General features: G+C 45.1%; 1 protein-coding gene across 2 annotated transcripts in view; it reads left to right on the forward strand.

The window, feature by feature from the left end:
- Positions 1-632: 632 nt before the first annotated feature.
- CARMIL1 (capping protein regulator and myosin 1 linker 1) overlaps positions 633-13,604 on the forward strand; it is a 1,033,060-nt gene continuing 1,020,088 nt past the window's right edge. For both annotated transcript variants that reach the window (XM_078687906.1, XM_078687907.1), the window contains exons 1-2: positions 633-1,134; positions 3,789-3,886. In XM_078687906.1, coding sequence (XP_078544032.1) covers positions 1,095-1,134; positions 3,789-3,886 — 138 coding nt within the window. In that variant the 5' untranslated portion in view covers positions 633-1,094. The remainder of the gene's footprint in view (positions 1,135-3,788; positions 3,887-13,604) is intronic.

Genomic DNA, 13,604 nt, shown 5'->3' on the forward strand with positions numbered 1-13,604 from the left:
AAATCAGCTGTTCATCCTTTTGAGGTCGTTCATTTGAGTACGTTTTACATCTCCGATTTAGATGTTGGATTGTAGGCAAAAATGCCAGCATTTCAGCTTCCGCCAGCTAAAAATTACCTCCACTCCAATCCATGGGAATAGGGAGATATCGCCCGTCCAAATTTTAGCCAAGCCTATTAACCTTCCCTCTTTAGGTGTTGCTAAATGCTGGCATATGTCATTACGGTGCGTGAAAACACCCGTTATTTAGAAAGGGAGTTTTTTCAGCGGTGTATGTAAACAAAGCTGTGATTGTAAAATTCAACGTCGTATATGCTGCCACAACGCCTCGCGCCTAAATAAAGGCTGAGTACATATGTCTAGGAATACCTGACATAAAAATGTTGTTTGCAGTAAAGGGGGCGGCCCCTGCCTGCTTGAATTTTCCGAGAATGCGCATTTTATTTAAGGAACGGATACCACATAATCCACCAAGAGTCCCCACCCATCACCACGCAAAGGTAATGTAGCAGAACCGAGATGTACACAGATAAAACGTGATCCCGGGAGGGTTTATCCGTCCTTCCCTAGGTGCTGCTGCTTCGCCTTCGAGGCGCACCCCCTGCCTGCGTGCCCAGGAGCCGCGCCGCCCCGTTCGGGCGCAGGCAGAGAGGGAGCGCCGTCAGCCTGCCGCCGCCGGGCTCGAGGAGGGAATCACAAGACAAGCACCAGCTTGTACCAGGAAGCAAGGAAAGCAGATAAAGCCGCTATAGTGGCGAAAGAGAAAATAGTTGCTGCTGCTCGGTGGCCCCCTCCCCCTCGCTTCGGTGTGTTTTTTTTCCTCCCAGCGCCCTCCTCCTTCCTCCTTTCGCAGCCAATGCTCGCTTCTATTTCCCAACTGGAACACACTGAAGGTTTTCATCCAAAATACCGACTCCAACAGCAGAGGCATGGGGGAGCCCTGGAAGAGACACCTTACAACGGAATAGCCTCTTGCCGCAGGCAACTTTACATCGGCCGCCACGTTTTTTGACAGCACAACCACCGTTTTGTGGATTATACGTTAAAAGGGAACAACATTTTGCATATTCAGGCGTAAACAAAAGGCGGACAAAATGACCGAAGAGAGCTCGGATATTCCCAAAGAGTTGCTGGGTAAGGTTTCCATTTTTTGCTGCCGGTGTATGTGTGGGGGGTTCACCTGGACAGGAGGCTGCTCCTTGCTAGGGAAGTTTCCTCTGCTTCGCTAGGCTAAAATGCATCCATGCACCACAGGTTGGGGCCGCGGGGAGGGTGGGGGCGCGGTATAGGCTGCTGCTGTCTTTACCGCTTGGGATTTGTTGTGAGGATTACAGGGATTTGCTTTTCATGGCGAAAAAAAGGGGGAGGGGGTGTCAGTACCTCACTACCAAGTCCAAGAGGGGGAGGGTTGAGTAACTTAATGTTTACACGAGCAGCCAATGGTCAAGCAGAGCAGAGGTGCGCTTGTATGATTTACCTGCCACCATCAGAGCCTTCCAATCAGATTATTTTATGGACCCAAACATAGCCATGCTCCAATTTCCATTGATTTTTTTTTTAACCAACCAGTATTTTAATGGACAATCTAATTATTGAATGTCAGGTCATTTTTTTCTAATTAGAGAGCTTGTCCTACCTCCACTTTAGCACCGCCTCCCCAGTCCTTACAATAGTGAGGTGATCCCGCCTCACTAAGGGAAGACATGGCTTGGCAGTTCGGGCTGGACTGTTCCCATGAGGCACAGGGTCAGACTGATTTGCATATGGCCATGTCTGAACTGGGGTGGCGGAGTGAGCTAAAGAATGGTGATGGATTAAACCCAGATCAGTTGACTGGGGGTGAGTGTTTGATTTGCTCAAGCGCTCAGTCCATCATCCCCTTTTGTATCGCCCCCCTGCCTCACTAATGTCAGGACTGGGTCGAGAAGGACCTTAATTGGGGTAATGAAGATTACCTGTAAGTAACGACACATTCGTGTTCATTGCCCAGCACCATTGAACCGTATGTGCAGCACTTGCATGCTTTCTAGGGAGCATTCTGGCACCTACTGTCTTGTGCTTTTAAAGTAAAAAAGCAAATCGACTTGTAGCTGAATCTGATGAAAAATATAGGATTGGGTGAGTCTTCCCCAGGAGGAACTTGGAGCATCTTGAGATCTGTGGTATCGCTTGGCTGTCAAGTGGCCTCATGTTACGCCTAACACTCTGCACTGCCTTTCAAAGCGGTTAGTGCAATGCTATATGGGAGTTGTAGTCCGTACATAGTATAAGACCAAACAGATTAAAAGACCTGTTAGCTCAGGCGAACGTAACCATGACTACAACTTTCAGAATACACTGATTTGATAAACACATATTAGGGACTGGAAACGAGCTGTCTGAGTGACATGGAGTTATATGATAAACCTAGCAGTATATGTTGAGCTTTAATTGGCAGGAAGTATTATTGTCTGAGTTTAGGGCTGTGCAACAATGACATGAAGCTCACAGCCTCCTGCGACCTGAGCTTTGTAGGTAGGTCCTTTTGAAAATGACAAAAACGTGCTGGTTGGAATGTATTCATCTCAACCACTGATAATCACTCTGACTGGATTGTAGGCCATTATTTTTGGTCCATTTGCCATCCCAGACAGCGATCAATTTTATGCAGATGAGCCCTGATCCCGTTCCACTGTGGAAAGGGATACCTGAACTGCGACTTAGAGTAATTACCAATGACCACGATAAATTCAAGAACTCCATCCATTACTTTTGGTGGTTTCTAGGTGAGGTTTCCTTGAAAAGCCCTAAACCTCTCTTTTAATGGCAAAACCAACAGTTTGTTAGTGACCACTGCGCTGGTGACACTGTTAAGAGATGTCAACTACCCATGTCATGAGGATGAGTGTCAGCCAGTCCTTGTTATCCTGCCGACATCACAAAGCGTCAATAGGCTTGTTATAAGTATGGCTTACAGATGCCACCATGCTTACTGTTGTTTTAAAAAAAAAAGCTAGGCCTGGCTGAAATTCAACCTGTTGTCCTGGACCTGTTGGTAGGCATGGCTTGGTGACTGCTTCTGCCTGCTTTTCTTTGCAGGTTGGTTGACTGGCAGAAGCAGGAAGCACTCCAGGTTTGAGGGTCTGATTCACACAGAATTTGCTGTGACTTACTTTTGAAGTGCTCCTGGCTTGCTACTAAATGGCAAGAGTAAGGCCGGAGTTCACCTGGCCTACTCCTGGAATTCAGTAGTAAGCTAGGAGTAGGACCAGAGTAAGAACACCTACTCACAGCAACACCTTTGTGAATCGGGCCCGGAGTGTAACACATTTGCAGAATAACAGAGGCGTGTTAGAGCAAGCCCTTGTTGCATCATGTTACAGCGAAACGTGTACGCTCAAAGGCTGCTGAAGCTCCACGAAGGACCGGGAAGCACTTTGTTGAGGGATGGGGCACTTCCTGCGCTCAGTTTGCATTGGCATCAGTTTGAGTATTTGCACTTCAGTCAAGCAACACCCAAGCCTGCTATGTCATAGTGAGGTTCACTTTTGTCTGTGACCTCTGTCTAGGCTGGGGACCAAGTAGGCTAACTCCTAGCATATTTTGTCTCTTACCTGAGCCTGCTCTTTGCTCAGTGCAGGAAGCACTGCAGACCACAGCGTAACCACTGTTGAATGACCCGAGCAGAAAGATTTGTTAGAACACGCCCTTTTAGAGCTCCATTACAGTAAAATGTTTGTACTAAAAGGTCTTGGCAGCAGAGTACGTGCTCCTTAAAGTTTTTGACATGAATTTTCTTGTCATTCCAGAAAGTGTCAGGGATGTTATTGGCAGGAAGATCAAGATTGCGGTGAGGAAGAAAATAAAGCTAGAGGTTAGGGGCGACAAAGTGGAAAATAAAGTTTTGGTAAGTTGCTTGTATACTGTTTTACACACAAATAATAATGAATGGAAACAATTGTTGAGCTTGTTACACAAATACTTCCCTCCACCATACAGTGGCGTAGGAAGGAAGGTGCGGTGAGTGCGGGCCGCCCCTGGTGTCATCACTGAGGTGGGTGACAAAATGGCAAAAATATGTGTTTTAAACATATATGTTTGCCATTTTGTCAAGCTGTGGGTGACAAGGAATTTCTGCACTGGGTACCACCTGACCTTGCTACACCACTGCCTCCGTAGCACCAGCATCTTCCAAAATGTTATAAAGCTTGCTTCACATTAAATTTATTGGTAGTTCAGGTTTCCTTTTCTCTGCTTGGGAATAGTTGATTATTTTGGAAGGTCCAAGCAGGAAACCTATATTTGACTTACTTTCTCACAAGGGATAGGATAAAAGAAGGTGAATTGGGCCAAGAGGTAAAAGTTCTGTTCTTGTTTCACTGGTACTGTTGTGGCTCAAAATGAATGTGTCTTTGGTTTACAGATCACAAGTGGAACTGAACCGTGTCTTAAGTGTCATGCCCAGAAACATTGCCTTGTCCTCATCTGACTCTCTTGGCTTCTAGTCTATTCTCTTTTCTAGTTGACTGCAGGTTATGGCACAGATTTTGTGCCTTGGGTGTGTCTTTTCGATTTGTTCTTTTCTCCTTGGTCACTTCTCTACTGGGATTGATGCGGTTCATTTTGACTGTCGTTAATGTACATATTCGGAGTGGAACCAAGCAGCACTTTAACTGGCACACCTAAATCAACATATCAAGAATTAGTCTCTTTAGTACTGCTGTGAGACAGTCCTAGTTACCTTGTATTTGTGCTTGTTGGTTTGCTCTCTCTTCCTATGACTCCTTGCTTCTGATGCTGACTTATGATCACTCATTCCTGTTTGGGAATTGTTGGCAGCGCACTTGTCCAAACAAAGGTCCATTTAGATCTCTGATGAGGTTTTATAGGAGGTGATATTTGTCCCTTTGACATCCTCTTTTGCTTATACAGGCTTATGTGATGGGGTGAATTTTCATTTCGGAGGGGGGCTTCCTAGAAGATTAAGTTGACTGTGCAAAGTCAGATTGCCAGAGGCTTCTTGTGGTTGGTGTGAACTGCCAACATTCAGTCCCCAAAACCTTCTACTCCTGGCTTCTTGAAAGAGGCAAGATATGATTACTTAAGCAGCATATATGCATCACAAGTTCACTCTGCCCTTAAGGAAAGAATCTGCAACGAAGGTTGTGTTCCATCCTTGACATTTTTGTAATGGCCAGAATCATTAGAGTACAAGCTTGTAAAAAACCCAGCAGAGTGCCAGTTCACTTCATGGTCCATTTGGCCTTCTTAAATCCAATTTGGACTAGTATGTAAATGTTTTATGTTTGGTGACAAACTCCATCCTTGCATAAAGTCGGCATCCCCCATCTTGGAGGCAGGCTGTAAGAGTACCTATTGTCAAGAAGGGTGATGGGGATAGGACAGAGCCAGCATTATATAATTTGATATCCCTTCTTGATGCTTACGCAAAGGTGTGTGCCAAGTTTCCTTTGTGGAAGTTCAAGCCTGGAGTGAGGATCAGGATTTCTGACTGAACTGTAAGCATTTCTTTCTGCAGGGTTAGGAGAGAGGGAAGCGGTTCCTCTCATTCAGCCTGTCCAGATAGATCTTTGTTGCCATCAACAGGGGTGTGGAATTTAGTAAAATATCTACTTGCCCATGGGACAGGTTGCTTCATAAATCCACTTGTCCTGTAAAAAAAATCAGCTTGTCTCTTTTGGTGCCACGTAGTGCAGCTGCACATTATGGCAGCAATTTCATTATATAAAAGGTCTGATATTAGCCTTTCTGATTATTCCAGGGCTCATACTATAGTAGGGTTTGAATTCTAGCAATTTTTTTATTTTGCCATCTTTCCGCAGATCTACATACTAGGGCTGGAGGAGGGCCAAGCAAAGTTCCGGGGTTGGATTGTGCTTTTGAGTCTTTGCAAACCTACTAAATTGCATGTTTTAAGGTTTTTGCCAGATCTTCTCCAATCTTTTCCCATATTGAGAAAGATTGGAAATTTCCTCCTGACAATGGCAGAAGTAAAACGACTTCTAGGGTCGAGAAAAAAGTGGTTGGAGAGAAAGTGAACTTGTAAATGCTCAACAGATTTTCTGATGAGCAAATCTATACTTGCATATTTGTTCATGCTAAGAAGCAGCTCGCCAGTGTTTTTTAGGAGTACGATTTCCTGGTCTACTTCTGTAAATTTACAAAAGCCGTAAATCTGCACTAATGCAAGGACATATACTATGGCTGAAATGTTGTGACTTTCTTTAAGAATTGGGCCCCTAATTAGGTCTGTAGTAAACCAAGACTATTTAAAACAAATTACAATTCTACCTCTATCCATCGACTGAGTTCCACTCTTTCACAAGTGGCATATCAGTACAGAAAGTCGTTTTATTCAGTGCCAGGGACTACTGTGGCAATGTTTGCTTTTTGAGACCAAAAATATTATTGCTTTTTGCAGACGTTTGTTATAATGGTGAGGGCCTGGCAGCTTCCATAACGTTTTACAAAAACAATATCATTACAAGATATGCATTGACGAAACCAAAAGGCTGACCACCAATATCAAACCTATTGGCTTTCCCAGTGCTTGTTTATTTTCATGTTTCCCATTATCTTGCTGAAACTGGTGCACTGATTTTCCATTATGAACATTTTTGGGAAATACTTGCATGAATCAACATATTTTACTAAATGATGCTTTAAAGAAATGTTACGTACAATTTCACAGTGGTTTAGCAAAAACATTTTTTTTCTTACTTGCATTTTCTTGCAAGCATTTTATTTTGAAAGCAAAGGATCATCAATCTTACTTTCAAGATTCTGCAGATATTTGTATCTAATTAGAGAGCATTCTGGGAGCATTGTATGTAACCTCATATTGTTAAACTTTGGAAACTCATGTACACATGTTTACAATAGACCCATTGCAAGAAGTGCAGTCCAAGCTTACAATATGTCCTTAGAGTGCTCATCCTAATAAGAAAGGATTTGTAATAACCAACCATAAATACAAGTTCTAACAGCTTTAATATATGGACACAAATGTTACCTTAACTGCAGACAATGCCCTTGCCTGATCCATAATGTGGTACTGTAAACTGATAGCCAAAGGGGTTGTGCTGCTCTGGGTTGGGCCTACTTGTCCCAGGGACAAAATACACATGAAAACTTGTTGTCCTTGACCCCAAACAATGTGCCATGGGAGTCCGGCAAAAGGAATGCCATACCGCTGCATCAAGAATTCTCTTTTTGCAGCTTGCCTTTATTGACTTATGCAAAGTATTTGATTCTGTTAGTTGATTTGTATCAATGACAATGTTGTGGTCATGTAGGTGTGGTGATGCAACACTGGTCGCTGTTAGCGGCGTCTATACTTTGAACTTTCCTAGAGCCTGTACTGAACCAGTGAATGAGCTGACACACACTAATTTCCTACCGCCCACGAAATTCCTCTCTGAGGAGCGGTGGATAACCTTGAGTTGCTATTCTCATACTATGTTGTTTTGATTGCTTACACTACTATTACCCTTTGCCAGATGTTGGGCACCAAGGAGGGCTTGTTGAAGTACTGTCTCTCTGTTAGCAAATGTGTACAAACAAATGTGATGGTGCTGGGCAAAGGTACATTTTCTGGCTATTACTCATTGACCGGCATGAGAAATGAAAAACGTAATTTTGTGATTGCTTTGGTTATAGTTTATCTTCTGCTGATTAATGCAAGACTCAGGTTAATAACGAGGATCAAGATTAAGCTTTAACATTATGAGGAGGCATATTTTTACTTGAACCTCATTTTTTGGGGGGACGGGTTAGTGATGCAAGACACAATCCATGTTTATCTCACACATGAAGTAGCAGGAGCCTTCAATGCAGATACGTTTTGGGGATATGAGATGCACAATCTCCGTGGTCATTAAAAAAGAAAGATTTATGCGGTCTCTTGTTTTGAATTCTGTAGGGGACCTCACTGGAGTGTGCCAGGAAAGCTTTTGATGCCCTTCGTTTTAATCTCTATGGGATTAGCCCCAAGGTTTGATGAGAGAGACCCTCTCAAAGCTTGAGATTGACACAAGGGGTTATTATTGTGCAGGTAATGCACTTCTCCATTTAAAGATCTGACATCAGGGCCCCAGCTGTTAGAAAGTTGTATGATAGATTTTGTTTTGGCCACCTACTGTTTTATGGTAGACAGGCATACAGAGGAGAGGAGAATTGCTATTTACAGTGTGCTTCATTGGTCAGTGTGACCCCTGCTCACATTTTTCCATTCCTTCCATTTTATTCAAAGATGAGGGCATAGTTAGTCCCAGTTCCAATGGAGAAAGGTTTTAGCGTGGTAACAGTGTCCCCACAAGACTAGTGTATAGTGCCTTTGACTTGGTGGCGATGTACATGGGTTCCAGGGTCTCTGTGAGCACATAGAAGGAATGCACTCAATGTTATAAGTGATAATGAAGTTCTTGGCCACAATAGAAAAGGTAAGGCTTTGCCAACTTTGAAGCAGATATTTGGAGAAATTGAAATCTATATTCCTTTTTGAACACTGAGCCCCAATTTACTTTTGGAAATGCTTCTTAGATTGTGTTACATTTCTCATTTGCTTCATGGGTCTCGTGTGCTAAACCACTTTAGCATTGGTTCACGTCAGCCGAGTTATTGGTGAAATGTGGTGGGTGAGAAAAAGTAGTAAACACACCCTAATGTCTGGCAGACTTCCCAAGTGATTATTGATCCTGGGGGGTGTTTTGTGATCCTCCACAGCACCCTTCAGGCCCAGCCATTGATGCTTGCTGCTCTGTATGGTCCGAATAGCGATGACCCGGACTACTTTGAACTATTCTGGCACCACATTTCATCTATTGGCCCTGCTGCGCTCCTTTGGGGTGGCGACTTTAATGTTAAACTGTCCACCACGCTAGACCACTTTGGCCCCAACGCTTCGCACCCACGCGCTGCCACGCTCCTTAGCTCAATTCTTACTGAGAACTTCCTGTTTAATGCATTGCGCCATGTTCGCCCTGTGGCAAGTGAGGGCTCTTGCGTTTCTGGCTCCCGCGGCTGCTCAGTCCCCCTGCGTGTGGTTCTCGACCAATACTTTGACACCCTCCAACTCCTTTGGCTCGGCAACCCCCTCAAATTCCTTGACGAGCCTTTCTCTACAGACGAGATTTTAGCCGCAATCACTGTTATTCCTGGTGATATGGCCCCTGGTTCGGACGGCCTGCCAGTCTCCTTTTATAAATCCTTTGCTCACAGCCTGGTTCTGCACTTGGCTGCCATGTATAATGAATCTTATGAGACCAGCCAATTTCCCCGCTCGCTTTGCGAGGCTCTCCTCACTTTACTCCTAAAACCGGACAAACCCCCCGAGCTGAGAGACTCCTATCGTCCCTTGTCACTGATTAAAACGGACAATAACATTTTCACCAAACTCCTAGCTTCCCGCCTTCTCCCTCTCATGCCGCTTATTGCCCGTCCGGACCAGTCCGTTTTTTTTCCCGGCCACGGGACCTCTCATAATCTCCGGACAATCTTCTCCGTCCTTCATCAAATTAACCCTGCGCTTCCTGCAGTGGCTGCCCTGCTTGACGCCACCAAAGCTTTCGATATCTTGGAGTGGCCATTCCTTTTTTTATCTCCTTCCTCACTTGGGCTTCAGCCCGGTCTTCATCCACAAAATATTACTTCTGTACACCCTCCCCACTGCCCATCTCCGGATTAATGGTCAAATATCTGAGTCATCGGGCGAGGCACCAGGCAGGGGTACCCGCTATCACCCATGCTTTTTGCCATCGCTATGGAACCCCTTGCAGCCAGACTTCGACAACATCACACCCAACGAGGCATCGGTTTTGCGGCTCTCGCTCTTTTAGTCTCCATGATGGCGGACGATGTTGCTCTGTATGTGCGTAATCCTCAGGAAAATCTCAGCCCTCTGGTCCATGAGGTGATACGGTTCGGGGGTTACTCTGGAATTCAGGTGAACTGGAATAAATCTGTGCTATTCCCCCTCACTGATGCCACGGCGCCTTTCACTCTAGACGGTTGTATGACGTTACAACACATACTTTTACAACGCATACCTTTACAACACATTTTTTACAATGCAACATCCATTGCAACGCATTCCATTACAACGCATACTACCTTTACAACGCATACCATTACAACGCATACCATTACATTGCATGTTTGGTAAGTATTGGATAGTGTAGGGGTAAAAATTACTATTCTAACTCCAGGGGGTGCAACAGTAGGGTAAGTGTTGGAGAGTGTAGGGGTAAAAATTACTATTCTAACACAGGGGGTGCAACAGTAGGGTAAGTGTTGGATGGTAATGTTATGCGTTGTAATGGTATGCGTTGTAATGACTGCGTTGTAATGACATTCGTTGTAGTGGTATGCGTTGTAGTGTCATGCATTGTAATGGTTGCGTTGTAAAGACATGCGTTGTAATGGATGTTGCGTTGTAAAAGTTTCGTTGTAATGGTAGTGCGTTGTAAAAGTTGCGTTGTAAAGGTTGTTCCCCCTCTAGACTACCCCTTCGTGTGGGCTTCGGGCCCCACTAGGTATTTAGGCATCTAGCTGAGTAGGGACGTGGACAAACATTGGAGAGCTAACTTTGGCCGTGCCGTGGACTGGTCTGAGTCAAAGATTCCCCCTCTGGAACCGACTGCCTTTAACCTTGGCCAGGGTCATAGCTATTGCTAAGATGGTGGTGCTCCCGAAGTCTTTGTATTTGTTCTTGAACATTCCCATTCCTCTCACTGCCCACTTTTTACGCAAAATCCGTTCTCGATCCTAGGCTGGCCGACAGCCTAGGATCGCATATAACATCCTTAGCCTCCGATGTCGCACGGCGGCCTTCGACCCCCTGATTTTAAACGTTATGCCCTTAGTGCCCAAGCCAGCTTTTTTATTTTTGTATCCATCCAACTCCCTTTCAGCCGCACGTGGCAGTGGAGGCCGACCTTGCTGCCCCATTGCCACTCTCGACCGCCTTTGTCACCCCAGCGAAACTCCCACGCAATGAGCTTGTTACGGTCGAGATCCTGCGCTAGGCTTGGGAGGGACTTCGTAAATTTTCAGGCTCCGATATGCTCTCAGCACATAAGGTGCCAATCGCTCATCATCCGGCTTTCCCTCCTCTTCAAACTTCTGGGATGGTTAAGCACGACAATCGCTTGGGGCTCACTAGAGTGTCGATCTCTACCCTGGGGGGCACTTTTTTCTCCCTTGCTGCCGACTCCACCCCCATGGGCACCCTACTCTACTACCAACTTAGAGCCCTCTGCAGGGAGCTTCACCCCTTGTTCCCCAAGCCCCCCTCCCTCGATGGCCAATCTTGACTTCCTTTATACGTCCCCTTCCCCTCAAAAACTAGTCACTAAAATCCATGCCCTCATGCTGGCAGCGTCCTCCATCTCTTCTGACCGAGCAAGTGTGGCGTGGGGTGAGGACTTGGGTGACGAAATCTCCCAAGCTGACTGGCTCTATTGCTGTAACCAGATTAAACGCCTGTCCCTGAATTATCGTATGCACCTTATTCATTTTAAATACTTACATAGGCTCTACCGGACTCCTGCTTAGCTGCACAAGATGGGACTCATTCCAAATGACAGATGCTTGCGCTGCTCTGTTCCTGCGGCTGACAATTCACACTGCACCTGGTTGTGCCCCGAGGTGTCCGCGTATTGGCGTGAGGTCTGCGCCGCCATTTCAGAGATCACCTCGTCACTGGTTCAGCCCGATTTTCCCCCCCCACCTTGCCTTTTAGGCTTTGTCAAATACTGCCCTGATGCCTCCCGCTGCTTCACCACCACGCTACTTGCCTTGCGCGGCGCAGGTTTCCATGTGCTGGGGCCATAAGCCCGCACCTAAGGCTGTCCTTTTGCTCGGAGATGCCTCAGGCTGCCAGACCCTCGGTCTGAATTCTCGGACCTCATGCCGGCGAGATCCCGCCCAATTGACATATGGGGCCCACTCACGTCCTACCTCCTAAGTTGCGATTCCCAGCGCTCGGCGACCTCTCCTGCGCTCCCTGGCGGCGACCCGCCCGCGGCGGCCGCCGGTGATGGTCAATAAGCTGCTTGCTTCCTGCTCCCCCTCCCCTTTATTCAACGACCCTCTTTCCCTCACCTAAGGTGCTCTTTCTGGGGTCCACCCCACTGTATTGGTGCTCCTATTGATATTGCCTCTGCATTGTTTTCATACATTTGGTACTCGAGGGATCCTTTGCTGAAATAGATCGCATGTCTGTATATGATGTTTTGATATGGGGCAATCATGTAACTTTGCAATGCAATATTGATCAATAAAGGTTTTTGAAAAATAATTAAAAAAAGAACACACCCTAATGTCTAATTCATTTTTTGTAACCATCAGTCCGTCTGATAACTAGGAGCTGAAATGCAGGAAAAGGTCTTGGCAAAAAAGGAATTGGCAGACAAGCATCTGCTTATTGTATGTGCATTACGTAAAACAGAGAAACGTGTCAATCAATGGGGCATTGCTGTTCTTTTGGTGTCCTGTAGGATGGTATGTTGACTGTGTGACATTAGGCTATTGAAATAATTCACATTGAAGGTATTTATTTAGATAATTTGTGTGTGGGGAGGGTGACATACCAATGTTAGGCAGCTTTAGCGTACAACATTTGGATACAAGTCCAAACATTGTATAAGTAGATAATGCTTGTCTTGTGTGAAATAACAAGGTCAGATGGTGATGAGTGTTTATTGGTTAGTGAAAATCTTGGCAGGGAAGACATTTTGTGAGATGTTTCTGTAACATTAAGTGCTTCCTATGAGATCTAAATTAAGGCATGGGTGTGCGACCAAAGGATGCGTTACTACGCACAGGTCAAAGTGCTGGTGTGGAGCAAGAACTGTGTTTTCATCTCCTGCTTTTTTTTTTTCTTTCTTTTTGTTTCAGTGTTTCTGATCTTAATTGTTTAAAGTTTCTGTGAGTTTGTGTCCAGCAAGTTTGAACATTCCTGTAAAGATAAATTGACTACACCATAAGTTTGCTCCACCAGAAACGTTGGCCTTACTTCACGTCCGTCCCCAATCTGTCCTGACTGACACTCCAGGAACAGTTCTGACCTGGAATACTCTGACTTTACAGGCCTGGATGAGAACAGAGAACCTGCCGAGTGGTAGTCCCTGGACAAGCATCAACACATGACATGAAGCAGGATATAACAAGTTCATTTGTGTGATGATTTGCAAGGTGGGATTTGCCGTTGTGGTGCAGACTTGGTATTGAGCAAACAGTCACTGTTGCAATAAAGAAGACACTGACAGGAATCGCAATGACATTGCTGTAGCAAGAATCAACGTAAATATTATCGTCTCACGCGCAGAGCTGATCATCGCTCCTTCTATTTATCTATCTTTAGAATGGAGATTCACCTTTCTCCACCCTAAGAACATGTGCGACGGATCATGGCTGCCGTTTATTAAAATTAGGAGCTAGTCATTACATAACTCATAATCACAAATCTTAATGCTAAGTTTAGTCAATAATGAGAGTTTGAATTAGTTTCAAGGTTTTTATTTTCGTTAAAAGTTTAGTAGAATCTCTTTCTCTTTATTCGATTAGTTCAATATCTCAGTCAATCAACAGAATTGATTAAGTAT

The sequence above is a fragment of the Lissotriton helveticus genome, chromosome 4_1, assembly GCF_964261635.1.
Source record: "Lissotriton helveticus chromosome 4_1, aLisHel1.1, whole genome shotgun sequence".
NCBI classification, from domain to species: Eukaryota; Metazoa; Chordata; class Amphibia; order Caudata; family Salamandridae; genus Lissotriton; species Lissotriton helveticus.